General features: G+C 38.6%; 1 protein-coding gene across 5 annotated transcripts in view; it reads left to right on the plus strand.

The window, feature by feature from the left end:
• Enpp2 (ectonucleotide pyrophosphatase/phosphodiesterase 2) overlaps positions 1 to 15,895 on the plus strand; it is a 109,303-nt gene that overhangs the window by 80,062 nt on the left and 13,346 nt on the right. For 2 of the 5 annotated variants that reach the window (XM_026393865.2, XM_026393864.2), the window contains 5 exons: positions 586 to 713; positions 3,019 to 3,106; positions 3,280 to 3,367; positions 4,487 to 4,671; positions 7,225 to 7,276. In XM_026393865.2, the coding sequence (XP_026249650.2) occupies positions 586 to 713; positions 3,019 to 3,106; positions 3,280 to 3,367; positions 4,487 to 4,671; positions 7,225 to 7,276 (541 nt within the window). Of the gene's footprint in view, positions 1 to 585; positions 714 to 3,018; positions 3,107 to 3,279; positions 3,368 to 4,486; positions 4,672 to 7,224; positions 7,277 to 11,809; positions 11,954 to 15,615; positions 15,691 to 15,895 lie in introns of all 5 variants that reach the window. The other 3 variants (XM_026393866.2, XM_077800446.1, XM_026393863.2) reach the window with 2 other exon arrangements.

Here is a 15,895-nt window from a genome sequence, read left to right on the forward strand (position 1 = left end):
TCTTCTGTATTTGTTGCCCTGAGAGCCTTCAAAACTTCTGGCCTGGGGTCAACTGCAGGCCCCAGAATGGTCTTGGCAATGATGAAAACTGAGACTGTTGGATCCTTCCATTAGAACTGATAAGTCTTCATTCACCATTAATCAAATCTTTACTTTCTCTGAAGCAGATCTGCCCACCATCTGGATCCATGGTTCCCTGATTCAGGGCAGAGACCCTTAAAGCACTAGCAACTTTCCTCAGATAGAACTGTGTGTGTCACACCTCCCTTTCTCTACCCCTTGACTTGAAGCAGTTGGGAAAGGCCTTAGGGTATGAGCTGCTCTCAGTTTAGGGTCATCCTGAGTCAGGAATGTGTCTTTCAAATTCCTCCCTCCCTTCTAGTAGCCTGCTGTACTATCTCCAGAGCTAACCAACCCCCTTTAAACTTATTTATTTTCAGTGTATATTATTTGATAGGGGGTAACAAATTCCACTTATTCAGGAACCACTCTTTTGTTGAGCTTAAAACTGCCTTCAACTTTTAAGGGAGAGAACACCTAGGATTTCTTCTAGAAGAAAACGACCAATGTTCATTTTTATTTCAGTGTAAAAAACCAGATCAGCACTTTAAGCCTTATATGAAACAGCACCTTCCCAAACGCTTGCATTATGCCAACAACCGAAGAATTGAGGATATCCATCTCTTGGTGGACCGCAGGTGGCACGTTGCAAGGTAACTTGGGGGCGCCGGCTGTCTCTGTTTCTTATCTTTGAGGCCATCTCTTTGGCAACTGGAAATAATTTAAGGTTCTTGGTCATTATTAAAAGAAATAGTTGGACTCATCTCAGTTAAGGGCTGAGATGACGCATCTCCTCGTTCTGGGTGTCAGTGTGTTTGTGTCCCTTTGGAGGGTCTTCATGCACATATGTGCATGTGTGTATGCTTGTATCCAATTTTGAATTGATATTTTAGCCTTTGTTTTTATTATTTGAACCAGTCAAAATTATAACTTGGACCTTGTCCTCGGACCCAGGATGGATGCGATCTTGGTTGATGAGACTTCGCCTATAGCAGTGTTTATGGAGGACTTCAGGAAATGTAAATCTAAAAACCTGTTATTGTGAATGTGTTTTACACTGCTTTATTTCCTATGTTTGCCTTCTTTCAAATATTAATGAAGTCTTGCTTTGGAATCTGGTGTAGGACATCTGGAGGCTCAGACAGTTTTAAAGAATTAATTGCTGAAAGTTGGTTCATTTTCAACCAGCCCTGGAGGCAGCCATATTCCACACCCTCTTCCTTTAACTTTTCCCTTAAGAACAGTGCTGTGAATCTGTCTGCAGCAATGACAAAATAGCTATGACATGCATCCTACCTAGGTTCTCTACTCCGATTACAAAGGAGACTAGATAATGACAAATTGGTTCCCTAGGAACTTGTATCAATAGAGAATGCTTAGAAAGACGTGTGGCAAACACATAAAGGTCCTACTGTAATCTGAAGGGGTTGATAGAGTTAAATATGTGGGGTTATTAAGAGATATATGTGAAGGTCAGAAATTATTGAAATCATGTAGAACAGACATGAGGAGTTAGAAGCATTACAGAGATGTGACCAAAATGGCTTGGTTATACCCTCTGCAGGACCTTTTATGTATGGGGTGACTTGGGGGGAAGAGAGAAAATTTGATGCAGTTGTCAGGTTTATATGAAGAAGGGCATATGGGGGTTGAGCAGATGTTATGTGAAAGATGATGACAGCTGTTCAAATTAACAGAGACCCAAGCCAAGCATTTTATTTTTTTATTTTTATTTTTTAAAGTCATGGGTGGAGACAAGGGAGTATTTTGCCCCCCATTTGGCAATGCCTGAGCATTATTTTTTTTTAAGAGAGAGAGAGAATTTTAATATTTATTTTTTAGTTTTCAGCAGACACGACATCTTCGTTTGTATGTGGTGCTGAGGATCGAACCCGGGCACCATGCATGCCAGGCGATCCCGCTACCACTTGAGCCACATCCCCATCCCCAGGCATTTTAATTAGCAGTAAATCTTTTTAATATTAACTCTTTCATGGCTGGGTTACATATGCACATATGTTATTATCATCCCAACTTCAAGGTGCTGTTTGCTAAGGATGGATACACTTTTGATAGATTTCTTTATTTTCCCCAAGTTCTTGGCTTCAGTGCTATGTGCCCTGTAGGTATTAGGAATACTCATATTAATAAACATAAACTTTATTTGGAAAAGGATCTTATGACACTTATGTAAAAGGTGAATTCCTGTTACAAGGGGAAAGATTAATGAGCTTGACGTCTTGAGAGCAGTTTTTCATTTTCTATTTCTTTGTTTTCTTTAAAATTTTTTTTTGTAGTTGTAGATGGACAGCATGCCCTTACTCTATTTGTTTATTTTTTACGTGGTGCTAAGGATGGAACCCAGTGCCTCACACATGCTAGGCAAGTACTCTGCCACTGAGCTACAGCCCCAGCTCCCCCGTTTTCTATTTCTAAGAAGAGATACTGTGTAGGATTTTGTTAGATGTCACCATCAGAGTTCATTTGACTCTCAATTGTACAGTTATACTCTAGTTGTAGTGTACTTAGAGGCAAATTTGCATACAATCCTTTTACAGAATCCAGAACTCAAAGCATTGATGAAATATCTCATATTTTTAAAGAGCCTACTGTGTGGTGGTATGTGGTCCCACAGGGAAAGTCTTAACACTCTGAAGGCTAGTGAGGCACATGGGTAGGCAGCGCATTACCCAGGATAAGTGTTCTGCGAGGATCTACAAGGAGGGTACTGATTCTGTTCAAAGGTCTCCATTGATTGTGGGGTGACCGTCAAGGCAAGGATGCTTGGAGAAATGAAGAGAAGTATCTTGTCATCACCACAGGAATGATGCAATCAAAACAGAGACAAACGGGCTTTCAAAAGCCCCTTCTCAGAGATCCTCTGTATCCTGAAAATGGCTTTTTATCAGAGCGATTTCAGGAGAAATCCTGACTGATGATAAAATTGTTTCAATATAGGAAACCTCTGGATGTTTATAAGAAACCATCAGGAAAATGTTTTTTCCAGGGGGACCATGGATTTGATAACAAAGTCAACAGCATGCAGGTAGGATCCCAGAACTGTGCGCTGACGTTGCGTTTTGTTTTAGCCATTGTTGGGAGGGATGGGAGTGGAGAGGTGAGTGACATCTTGTTGTGGCATTCATACATAGAGCAAGGCTTGCTACTGGAAGTCAGGAATGGTTAATTGTTTCTGTTTGTTTTCTTTTCTTTTGGAAGACTGTTTTTGTAGGTTACGGCCCAACGTTTAAGTACAAGACTAAAGTGCCTCCATTTGAAAACATTGAACTTTACAATGTCATGTGTGGTAAGTCACTCATTAAATCAAAACCAGGGACACCATCTTTAGTTCATGTACGAACTTCCTGAATGTCAGAGAAAGAAACGAGATGTCTCTTCTAAGACCATCTCTGCTTTTCGCAAAAAAAAAAAAAAAATGTTGTAACTTGCTCATTGGTTCAGAGGACAGAATGTCATCCCTTCTAAGGCGTCTTTGTCTCCCTTCAACAGTTGACTAGCAGGGAGTTTTCACAGTGTTGCTGTTGGCAGCCTCTGGCTGATCCAACATAGCATTACAGTTTGACACTGCTGGTCAGAGACCTGATGAAGCAAGAGTTGGGCATGGAGCTTTCCCCACCTCTCTCTCTCACATTGCAGCCCCGTTAAAATCTTGCCAGCTTGCATCCTGGCCAGCTATTTATGTGCTCCTAATTATTTTTCTTCCTTGAGCTTCTAGTTGCTGAATGAGGACAACTTTTCCTATTTAGTAAGGGAGTGCCAGTCTGGTGGTTAGAGGGGGAGTCTGTAAGTCGGGTCTCCTGGGTTCTTTTCCCATCTTGGCTGCTCGCTCTTCCCTGTCCTGCCTCCCAGCTCAGGCAAGTCAGTCACTGTGTGCCCACTTGGCAACCATTCACTTGCTATGAAATCAGCCTGTTGGTGTAACAGTGGTACTTCAAGGCACCAGGCCAGAGCCTCCTCTTGTCCCCACATTTGTGTGGAGTGTATTAGAGGACAGATCTATGGTTATTTATTGATTATAAGTCTTATTTTGGATGAAAAAGTCCCAGAGAAGTACAGAAAGGCAGTGATATGGAAGCTGAGAGTCCTTGAAGTGTCACACCTATCACACACATAGGCAATAGCTGTGTAAGACCCTCTTCCTCCACTCTTGTTTTGGGCAGTGCCTCTCTCTATTCATGGTCAAGTGAGGAGCATGGCTATTTCAGGAAGCTGTGGCAAGACATGGTGAGGACAGAATGGTTTTGGGGGTATGTCAGGGATGCTTGCTACCTAAATTTGGTGTTACTCAATTTTGATTTGTGTTTGGGAGTTTACACATCATTGGAGGTGAAAGGTTTTGATTCTTATTATATATCATCGAAAAACATTTAAGAAGCACCTGGTTCCTTTTCTCTCTTTGCATCAGATCTCCTGGGATTGAAGCCAGCTCCTAACAATGGAACCCATGGGAGTTTGAATCACCTCCTGCGTGTTAATACCTTCAGGCCAACCATGCCAGAGGAAGTTACCCGACCAAATTATCCAGGGATTATGTACCTTCAGTCTGATTTTGACCTGGGCTGCACCTGTGATGATAAGGTAGAGCCAAAGGTAGAAATAACCTTTATATTTATCACTGAGGACCTGGTGGGGTTTGTTTGTAACAGCATGTTCAGTGGAACTTTCTGTGATGATGAAAGTAGTTTCTCTCTTTGCTGTCCAAAGTAGAGCCACTGGATGGTGTGATCAAGAGATTTTAATTTTCTTATTTAAAATTTAAATTTAAGGATCCAGCAGTGGCTCATTACTACCATAACACAGACATAGAAAATGAAGAATAAAAAAATGTTATTCTATGCATAAATCCCAACCAAAAACTTTCTTTTCTTCAGCCATGGATTACATATCGATCAGTCATGATCCTGGCAGGAAACAGGTGGCCAAGATAAAGAGGTTTTGAAAGACACTTTGAAAAGATTGTTTCAATCGTGTTTAATGAGAGAACTATTTACAGAGGCTGGGCAGGGTAGATGGAAGTCAATGAGGAATGGTAAGGTGCTCCGGGGTAGGAGGATAGATCCAGACCCTGAAAAGTGAGGGGTGGGGGCAAGTTATCAGAACAGAGAGACCTGGGTAGGAAGGAACTATTAGATTTATTAGCTGAGTCCAGGTAATTGCATCTTGGTTGGGAGGGAGACAGGGAATAATACCCTCCTTTCCCTCTCCTCTACTCCCCTACAGATGTCTCCCATTGGTAGAGTCCAACAGGAAACCAGAGGGCAAGTTTGCCTTTTGATACAGTCCCCAGAGGTCAGCCTCCCAGGACACAGAGTGGGGTGGGGAAAGGTACAACACCAATGAGGCAGTATTGTTGCTACAGAGACTACCATCATTCCATGTTTGAACAGTTTTTGAAAACCAAACAAACTAAAATGCTAGGCAATAATTTGCTTATTGACATTTATATTGATCAAAGACCAATATAGCAGCCAACCAGTGCTTCTAGCAGCAGGAATGAACCAATGCTACCACATGCAACTGACACAATGCCAGCCCAAAGCAAGGCAATCTGGCATATTTGTATGTGTGGTGTTTTGGTAACTATATGTATGATATTTTTTCAGCTTTAGAAAAATGTAAAATATTTCTCCTATTGCCTAGTCTCCATCTCCTTCTACTTGCTTCCCTTCAGGATTCCTGGGGGTCCAAGGAGCCACATTTGGAGGTTCCCTATTGTAGGAGTTCAGTTTGCTTGTCTTCCTCATTTCCCCATTTAAATCTTCTTCCCATTTTTTTTTTCTCTTGACAAGAACCAAAGAGACTAGTTATAACAAGGCAGGAAATCTCAGAGCTCAGTTTAGAGGAGTCGAATTGCCAAAGTCAACAGGAAGTCATCTCGGGAGGTGAGGTGGAGGCCAGATACAGGTTTACAGGAATCAATTGGTTGCCTCTTGTTTTCTGAATTATCTGTCTTCTGAGAAGAAGGAGACTGTTGGATATCTTTTCAAACTGTTTCAGAAAAATTCTGCTTTGTCTTAGTCTGTGGCTTTCTCCAAAAGACTACCTTCTTCCTCTGAGACATCCAGACATATTGAAAAAAAATGTAAAGAATTAAAAAAGTGAATACCTAAGTACACAAATCATAAGAGAGAAAACTTTACAGGTTCAGTGGAAGTTCCATGCTTCCCTTCCCATCCTAACTCCTTCCTGCCCAGAGTTTACTGGTGCCCTGAATGTAGTGTGTGTATTTCTAATGCATGTGTCTGAACATTATATATGTATATATGGCTCAAGTAATATATGATGTAATCTTTAGTATGTTTCCAAAGATGATTTATGTGTATTTTGCATAGTATAAATTTTTATATGAATGCTATTATACTATTTGAACCCTGCAATTATTTTATTTATCATTGTTGTTTTCATAAAGAATCAGTGAACATTTATTTATAATCCACTGTACATGAAATACCTTTTAAATGTTATCATTATGATTTTGAGATAGATTTATGTGTATTAATATATTGTTAGCTCACTCATTTTTACTACTTATAGTTGTATTTAATTGTAAAAATGTATCATACTGATTTCATTGATTTTCCTATTTGAGAATGCTTGGTAATTTCAAATGTTACTCTTATGAATGATGCTGCAACAAATGTTATTGTAAATGTATTTTGGACATTTAAGCTTAAATGTCTCTAGGATATATGTAGTGGAAGGTAAAGTCACTGACCAATTATGTTTTAGAATTGTTGACTTATTAATTTTTAGTTCTGGAGAAAGCAATTTCATCCATTAGTTTGGAAATTATTTTAGTGTACCTAAGGATTGATCTGAAATACTGAGGCACTATTATAATTAATTATATATGTTTTTGTATGCCCAGGTAAACATCATTACCAACATGGGAAGTTGGTACATGATTTCCCACAGCTTTAAGGAAAGGAAACAGTCATGGAGAGATTAAAGAAGGTGCTCATAGATACAGAACCACTAGGAAGTAGAGATTAGAATGTCAAAACAGAAATTCCTCAGAGTAGTTTATGATATTAACAGAGTTTAAGATGCAGGCAGTATCAAATAGAGAGAGGGTACAGGAAAGAATGAATATTTCTGACTTACTTTTTTCCCCCCCTGCTTTTCTGGTATTCACTCATGAAGAACAAGCTGGATGAACTCAATAAACGCCTTCATACAAAAGGGTCCACAGAAGGTAAGGGGTTGGTTAAAAAAAATTATATAAGGTTTATTTTCTAGTATGAAAAAATTGAAGACTTCTACTTGCTTCATAGTATAAGAACACTATTTAAAAAATTCCTACTTGTATTGCAAAGTGATTTTTATATCCATCTGATGAAGGGTGTTGGTTTATTCTGTGCGCTCAAGATGCCAGCTGTGAGATAGAAAATTGTGACTTGATTTTTCATTTTCTTCAATTGCTTCCAAGCCCTCCGCCCCAACCAGATAATCCACTGTGTATCTGATGGGTTTCAAGGGAAGATGCTAATGGGGACTCCTATACAAGGAATAGTAGTCACAATTATAAATGAGCAGCTGGTTTCTATGCTGAAGCTCAGCTACCTAGAGTGTCAGTGTATATGTTGTAGGGAAAGAGATACAGGGGAATCAAATCAGAACTCCCCTTTCAAATAAAGGATTATCTTGAGGCCTGACTTCAATCTCCTCCTATCTTATCCTGCCATCATGTATAACATACATCGATAACAAACATGTATTAATAAATTTTTTCAAACTTGAGATATGACAAAAAAAAAACTCAGTGATTTTTGTCAGGAAAGACATGCAAGATTGGGAGCAGTGGTGTATGCCTATAATCCCAGCAACTGGGGAGACTGAGGCAGGAGGATTGCAAATTCAAAGCCTGCCTTGGCCACTTAGCAAAACCCTGTCTCAGAATAAAAAATAAAAAGGGTGAAGGCTGGATGTGGCTCAGTCATAAAGTGCCCCTGGGTTCAATCCCCAGTACCAAGAAGAGAGAGAGAGAGAGAGAGAGAGAGAGATGATCTGCTCGCATTTTACTATGCTGACTTTAGGTTCATTGGATCCCTGACCCACTTTACTCTTAATTCTAGAGTCTGGATTGACAGGGTAGCCCCTGTATGTGACATAGCCTGTCTAGGGCAGCACATAGAAATGCATATTGCAACTCAGCATTTCTATCATGAGGCACTTCACTTCCATTCACAGTTCACTGGCCAAAGCCGTATCACTGGCACCAATGGTGCAGGGAAATATATTCTTTCCACTGGGACCCTGTCTCACAAGTCACATGTCAATGGGTGGAGACAATAAATAATTAGGAATAAAAATGCAATTTACCTTCTTCCTTCTAACTTTGAAATTCCAAACTTTAGAAGAAAATAGAAGAGGGTGTGGAGGCTGCTGTATGGGTTACTATAGTAGATGGGACAGCTTGTTGAAATAGCAGGGGAATAACTGAGAGTAAGGAACCATATAGGACACAAGCACAGCATCCCCAAGCCATGCAGCAAAGATGCACAAGGTCAAGTTTTCCTGAGACCATTGCTGGAGCTATTAGCTTACGTATGGTTCATTTATCATATGTGCTGTTTCCAATCTTACTAAGCAGAAGTTGAAGAAAGCAGTAGAAGACTTTTTATTTACCTGACTTATTTTCCTCCTTTATAAAGATCTTCATCTGCCCTTCTTCCTTTTCTCCATCCTCCTCCTCCTCCTCCTTCCTTTGATCACAGAGGATGTAGACTCAGGCATATAATTGGGTAAATCCATTTTTAAAGGTGGAACTTCATTGGTGAAAGCTACACATATCCTGTACAAAATCTGAGTGATTTGAAATGTTTGACCTCCCTAAACCATGTGGACTATGGTGTCATAATAATTACAAGAATTGGGATGCTGCCAGGGTCAAGGGTAGATAGTCTCATGATTTGAGTTTTTCAAATATTCAATCACAAAGCAAAGAAATAGTACTGAGATGCTTCTCTTCTAAAAGCCACTGGTTTGTTGATGATGATTTTTTATTAAATTATTTATTTATTCTAATTTGTTATACATGATGGCAGAATGCATTCATTTCATATTACACATTTGGAGCACAATTTTTCAAGTCACTGGTTGTGTGCAAAGTATTTTCACACCATTCATGTCTTCACACATGAACTTAGGGTAATGATGTCTAACTCATTCCATTGTCATTTCTACCCCCTTGCCCCTTCCTTTCTCCTCCCTCCCCTTTGTCCTGTCTAAAGTTCCTACATTCCCCCCCCCTGCTCCCCTCCCATTGCCATTATGAGTCAGCATCCTCATAGCAAAGAAAACATTTGGCCTTTGTTTTTTTTTTTTTTTTTTTTTTTTTCGGGATTGGCTTACTTCACTTAGCATTATATTCTCCAGCTTCATCCATTCACTTGTAAATACTATGATTTTGTTCTCTTTTAATGCTGAGTAACATTTCATTGAGTATATATACCCAAGTTTCTCTGTACATTCATCTATTGAAGAATATCTGGGTTGGTTACACAATTTAGCTATTGTGAATTGTGCTGCTATAAACATTGATATGGCTGTGTCCCTGTAGTATGCTGTTTTTTAAGTCTTTTTGGTATAGACTGAGGGGTGGGATAGCTGTGTCAAATGGTGGTTCCATTCCAAGTTTTCCAAGGAATCTCCATACTGCTTTCCAGATTGGCTGCACCAATTTGTAGTCCCACCAGCAATGTATGAGTAGCCTTTTTCCCCACATCCTCACCAACACTTATTGTTGTTTGTCTTCATAATAGCTGCCATTCTGACTGGAGTGAGGTAAAATCTTAGAGTAGTTTTGATTTGCATTTCTCTAATTGCTAGAGATGTTGAACATTTTTTCATATATTTGTTGATTGATTGTATAGCTTCTTTTGAGAAGTGTTTGTTCATTTCCTTGGCCCATTTATTAACTGGGTTATTTAGGGGGTTTTGGTGTTTAGCTTTTTGAGTTCTTTATATACCCTGGAGATTAGTGCTCTATCTGATATGCAAGTGGTAAAAATTTGCTCCCAGAATAGGCTCTCTGTTCATCTCACTGATTGTTTCTTTTTCTGAGCAGAAGCTTTTTAGTTTGAATCCATCCCATTTATTGATTCTGGGTTTTAATTCTTGTGCTATAGGTGTTTTATTAAGGAAGTCAGGGCCTAATCTCACATGATAAAAGTTTGGGCCTACTTTTTCTTCCATTAAATGCAAGGTCCTTGATCCACTTTGAGTTGAGTTTTGTGAATGGTGAGAGACAGGGGTTTAATTTCATTTTGTTCCATGTAGATTTCTAGTTTTCCCAGCACCATATGTTGAAAAGGCTATCTTTTCTCCAATATATGTTTTTGGTGCCTTTGTCTAATATACGATAACTGTACCTGTAGACCAATGGTACAGCATAGAGGACACAGAAACTAACCCACATAACTACAGTTATCTTATGTTGATGATAAAATCCCTTGTTTTTGCTGATTCAAACTCTGGTTGTTCCTGGTACTAAAACATTTTGATCTTAGAAATAATTCTCGGTGACATTGTGACAAAATCATTCTGACAACGGAGCACGAAATATCCTCAAATCTTCAAACATGAACATAAGAGGCATCTTCTTAATGAATTTGTGACTCTCAGGGATAGAATTTGCAGGTAATATTGTCATCTCTGTGTGGTTTGCTCAGTCGAACAAAAGTCTCTTACACCTCCTACCAAAGGGTCTTTTCAAGCATAAAAGCTTAACATTTGTGGATTCATTCAGTGTTTGTAGGATGCTTACCCTGGCCTGGTTCTGGTTTCTCTGAGATAGCTGCACCTATAAAAAATGGCAGCATAAAATATTAGAGGAGACTCATAGTGGCACATATCATTGGTCTGCTCATGTCCTAATGGGACCAGCCTTTAAAAGAATTTCGTGAAGTAAAAATAATTATATGTCATGGCTGTATTATGGGTAAAGCATTTTCTTGTTTAGATTGTGGAATATGCATACACCTCAATACTCAATTTTTTTCTTCATCTCTTGGTCTTTTTTTCTGTCTTCTTATAGGCTCTCTCTTGGTCATTTCTTTGGCAGCAAAGCAACATTTTCTTAGTCCAAGTCCTTTCAGGCCTCTGTGATGTTTCCTGTGTCATAAATCCTAGTCTCCCATTTAAAATATTGAATGCTTACTCCACTGGACAGAACCTTGTGAATGCAAATCTCTGTGTGTGTGAGCACATGAATCTATTCAGAGTAATTACTTCCCCTTTCTGGATACCTTTGAATATGTGTTGAAGCTTATAATTTGTAAACCTACATTTCTATACAAATGTAAAATTGTACAATTTTTGTTATTAGTTGTTTTAAACACAGATATAGGAGGTTGATATATTTCAGAATAAGCCATATGTTACACATAACCCACTTGAAATATTCATATGTGGCTGTTTTAATGTCATATGCTATAAAATCACTCATATATCTGTATAAAGCATACATGTAAAGGCTGCACATTCCAGTAATGAAATAACCCAGGGGATATTTGGAGATTTAAAAAAAGAGGTATATTAAATTAATCATAGGAAATAGTTTGCTATAAATATTTAAACTGTTATAGAATGAAGCCATTTGCCAAAATGGAAAGGAAGAAAATGTAGTCTTCCAAGATGGTGATCTACACTGCAATTGTATTTCTAGATAAGTGATAAATTCCAGATCTTAATTGTACGATGGTTGCTCTTTCTGGGTCACATGTAGCTAACATCTTGATGGACTTACTATGCAATGAAAACTCATTTCCTTGTGACATTGAATCAATGGATGAATGCATGAATAAAATGGAAAATTTAAAAACTCTCATAGCAGGCGATTCTAGCACTGAAGCTGGCTATAATTTTTGTGGTAAGAATTATTACAATATTTAGTTTCACCTTAGTCTTTATTTACATGGCTATAAAATGTTTTATATTTTCTTAAGTTAGAACTCACTATCATCTTTATATAAAAAGGAATTGAAAATCATTTTAAAATGATATGGTTTTGTGTGTACATGTTTGGCTCCTTCTCACACACAATGAGAGAAGAGTGACTTAAGGAGTGATAAGACTTACTAACTTTAAAGTAGCACTTTGAATATTTTAGAGAGGGAATCTCTTGTCTCTCTTTTTGATTCTAAAAATGTTTCTTAGTTCAATATTTTGGAGTTGCTAGTTGTCTTAAGGAAGAAGATATACTTGTGTTTCTCTGTATGTGTGTCCATGTGTGTGTTTTAAGGAAGACTTGGAAGAAATCATTACTCAGTATAATTGCTTGTGATTTATAGTAGTTTTGATATAGACACTGAATTCTAATCATTTTTAACTACCAATATTGTTTGCTGATACTAAGCTGTGACAACTACAACCACTATGATCAAAGCTAGTTTGGGTGAAGATTGACCTTGGTGTGTTACATGTTTTGCTCTTTGACAGTACAACATCCCAGGGAAGCAGAGCCTTTAGGATGTTAAGTTTCAGAGTTGCAGAGTTATGAAGAGCTGAGATGAGATTTGACTCCAGTTCTAGTGACACTTAAGCCTATGTGATTTCCTCGGAAAATGCTTTTTCTTCTAAGTGTTGGCACAGAGGGAATATGTCAGGAGAGAATTTCAGTTCATGTCAAGATTTGCAAGTTGTTATGAAATACTAGAGGCTTTGATACAAATGATTGTCCTTGTTAGGGCTTACTAATGTTGTCTCAGCAGATATCACTTGGATAGAACTGATGCACAGGAGCAGCTGGACCTTCCTTCCAATATGTTCTCCATTAGAACAACCCAGCAGGCAGCATTGGGCTGGAGATTGCCCCAAAGGCTAAAGTGACGAATGATGAGCAAGAGGGTTGAGGCCTAGAGTCTGGGTGCTGCTATGTAGCTGAATTATCTAGTATAAATAATAAACCCCCACTTGCTCCATCAGTAAAATGGAGGGGGAACTGATCTGCCCAATCTGTCTCTCAGCATTACGTAAGGCAGGTCATATGTAAAACCCAGCTTTTTATTTTTATTTATTTTTTATTGATTCATCAGTAAGTCTTTACCAAGAATATATTATGTGATTGGCAGTGGAGAAGAAGGATCTGGTGGTAAAAAACACAGATAAAGTCCCTGTCCTCATACAGTTTTTGATCTGTGGAAGGACGTAGGAAGTAGATGAATTACAGCATACTGTTTCAAGGGTTGAGGTAAGAACAGACATCCAGTAGAATCCCAATGGAGATTGAAATGTCAGTGAATGATAATAGACACTAGTAAAGCAAAGAAGGAGAAAGAATACAGGAAAAGGAAAGGTCTTGTGTAGAGGTTTTTATGGTCAAATTTAAGAGCATATTATTGTGGGAGTGAATGTTTAAAAAACAAAAGGGAAGAGAGATTTTCATGTGGCTGCAAGTTAGCCAGCCAATCTGTGGGAATGTGAATCAGGAAGCTGAGGAGGGAAGAGAAACACAAACTCAGGTCTGCATGACCAAACTTTGGAAGGGAAAAACAGTAAATGTTGGGGAGTCCACACCACTTAAAAAGATTTGTCTCACAGCATTTTGCCAAATGTGGTATCTGGAGGAGAACCTTGGCGTGTACCAAAATGCCAGAGACACTATTGTAAACAGGAATCAGGGTGTGGAATAAAGGCTCTGTCTAGAATTCTATGGAGTAGGAACCCAGTCTGGGAAGGCACAGCCACAGAAAAAAATCACAGGAGAAGGATGGTTAATGGGTACAGAAGTGCAGTTGGACAGCAGGAATAACTTCTATGTGGCATAATGGAGTAACTTCAGGACCAAAATTAAATATATATTTCAAAATAACTTATAGAGAGGATTTTAAATGTTCTCAATGCAAAGAAATGGTAAGTGTTTGAGGTAATAAACATTCCAATTACACTGATCCACTTACCCTGATATATATACATGGCACATATATGTTAGAATATCACACTGTAACCCATAAATATGTGCAAATGCTGTGACATTAAAAATTTTTAAATAATTTGAAAGTAAATACTTTAAAAGCATGAATACTTCAATTACTTATTGGAGTCACTTACTGTAGGAAAAAATAAAAAAAGAAGTCCCAGGAACATGTTGTCAAAGCAGAAGCTTGTGGGTTAGTCTTGAGGCGAAGATCTTAACGTGTAAGGACAGAATCTAGTACGTTTTGTGGCCTGGGTAGGAGCATTTTGTTCAGCAGAAACTCAATATGTGGCTTGCCTAAGAAATCATAAAGACCCACAAAGTCAGGATATGATGAAGATCCTGTGATTCATTGATACTTTGATAAATTGAAAAAGTAAAATCCAAATTTGAATCAGAACTTTAAAATCTGTGTTTTTTACTGCAAAGATTATTTCACTTCTTTCTTGGACAAAACTGCTAAGTTTTAGGAAGACCCAGGTAGATTTTTTGGGGGGTGGGGAGGGGTCAGTTGGGAATCTTGATTGGTTGGATTTTGGAAGGTTGTTGAAACCACTGGGTGTTTTTTTTCCTTTTTCTTTTTCTTTTTCCTGATGCTCAGTAATAACTGAAAAAGAATTGATCAGACAATGATACATTTGTGCCCCAGCTATGTTTCATAATGCAGTTATGTCCATGCTTCGAAACTGTGAAGCCCAAATTTTTGAAGCAAACTTAAAAGTTTATATATTCAGAGCAGAAGAATGAGTAGATATGGAGAAGGTGCGGCGGGAAATTGTAGAAAGTGAATCTTGGATATTTGGTTGATCTTGTACTTCTTCCTTTTTAACTCATGTCTCTGTGACCATATTATTTGTCTTGCACCTTGAGTGTGAAAAAGAGTGCTTTAATAATATGTCAGAATAGCAGACATAAGCTGGGATATAGCTTCACCCTGGTTTAACGTCATATACTCTGTGGAGGGCTTTGCTGATGCCATCTTACCCCCATTTGTGACATTCATCCTCCTCTATGTTCCTTCCATATTCTTATGGATAGCTCTGATGTGGTGCAGACTATGTTATTTGTGAGTTATTTGTGCCACGTTTGTCTTTCCCATTGAACTCTGAGCTCTTTTAGGGGAAGAGTTCTATCCTAATATTCTTTGCTCAGTTACTTTTCTTCTACAGCCCAGGACCTGGTCCAATGTAGGTTTTCAATCAGTGTTTGATGAGGAATACATAATGGATGAATTGGGAAGGAGATAAGTGACAGACTGGTGGAGAAGACTGGAGAAGTTATTGTTAGTAGAGAGAAAAGCAATCACATGCGTAATATCAAAGAGGTGTTCACCACGATCATGTGCAGGGTGTTGCAAATTGAGAAATGCCAAGAAATGAGGGCCCCTGGAGAAAGGAAGAGCCAGGGTTGGTGGAGACTGTAGATCACCCAAACTATTGTTTGGTTGCTGCTCAAGGAGGGGTATTACATGTGATTGCTCTTTTGCTGTCCCTTCATGGAACAGATGGGAGGCTAGGCTTGAATTCCGGTTTGGAGGAATGTGCATGGTAAGCATTAACACTTGAATGATTAAAAGAGAATAGCTTCTCAAAAAATTTTGATACTTCTGCTTCCAGCTGAAACCAGGAAATTCAGAGGCAGCAAAAATGAAAACAAGGAAATCATTAATGGAAATTTTGAACCTAGAAAAGGTTTGGTTTGAGTTTCGAAGAAAGTCTGGGTTGGTTTACTGCCCCCCCCCCAAGTACTACTGTTATGATTTGCTGGCTTTTACTTTATTATACTTCACTTATTTAATATTATCATGTAATGTTCTAATTCTTAGGGGTGGGTCCCCAAATTTGGCAGCTTAGGCAACCCTTCTATATTTACTGCCATACTGCCGAAGCCAAACTA

This window comes from Urocitellus parryii, chromosome 7, assembly GCF_045843805.1.
Source record: "Urocitellus parryii isolate mUroPar1 chromosome 7, mUroPar1.hap1, whole genome shotgun sequence".
Classification (NCBI taxonomy): Eukaryota; Metazoa; Chordata; class Mammalia; order Rodentia; family Sciuridae; genus Urocitellus; species Urocitellus parryii.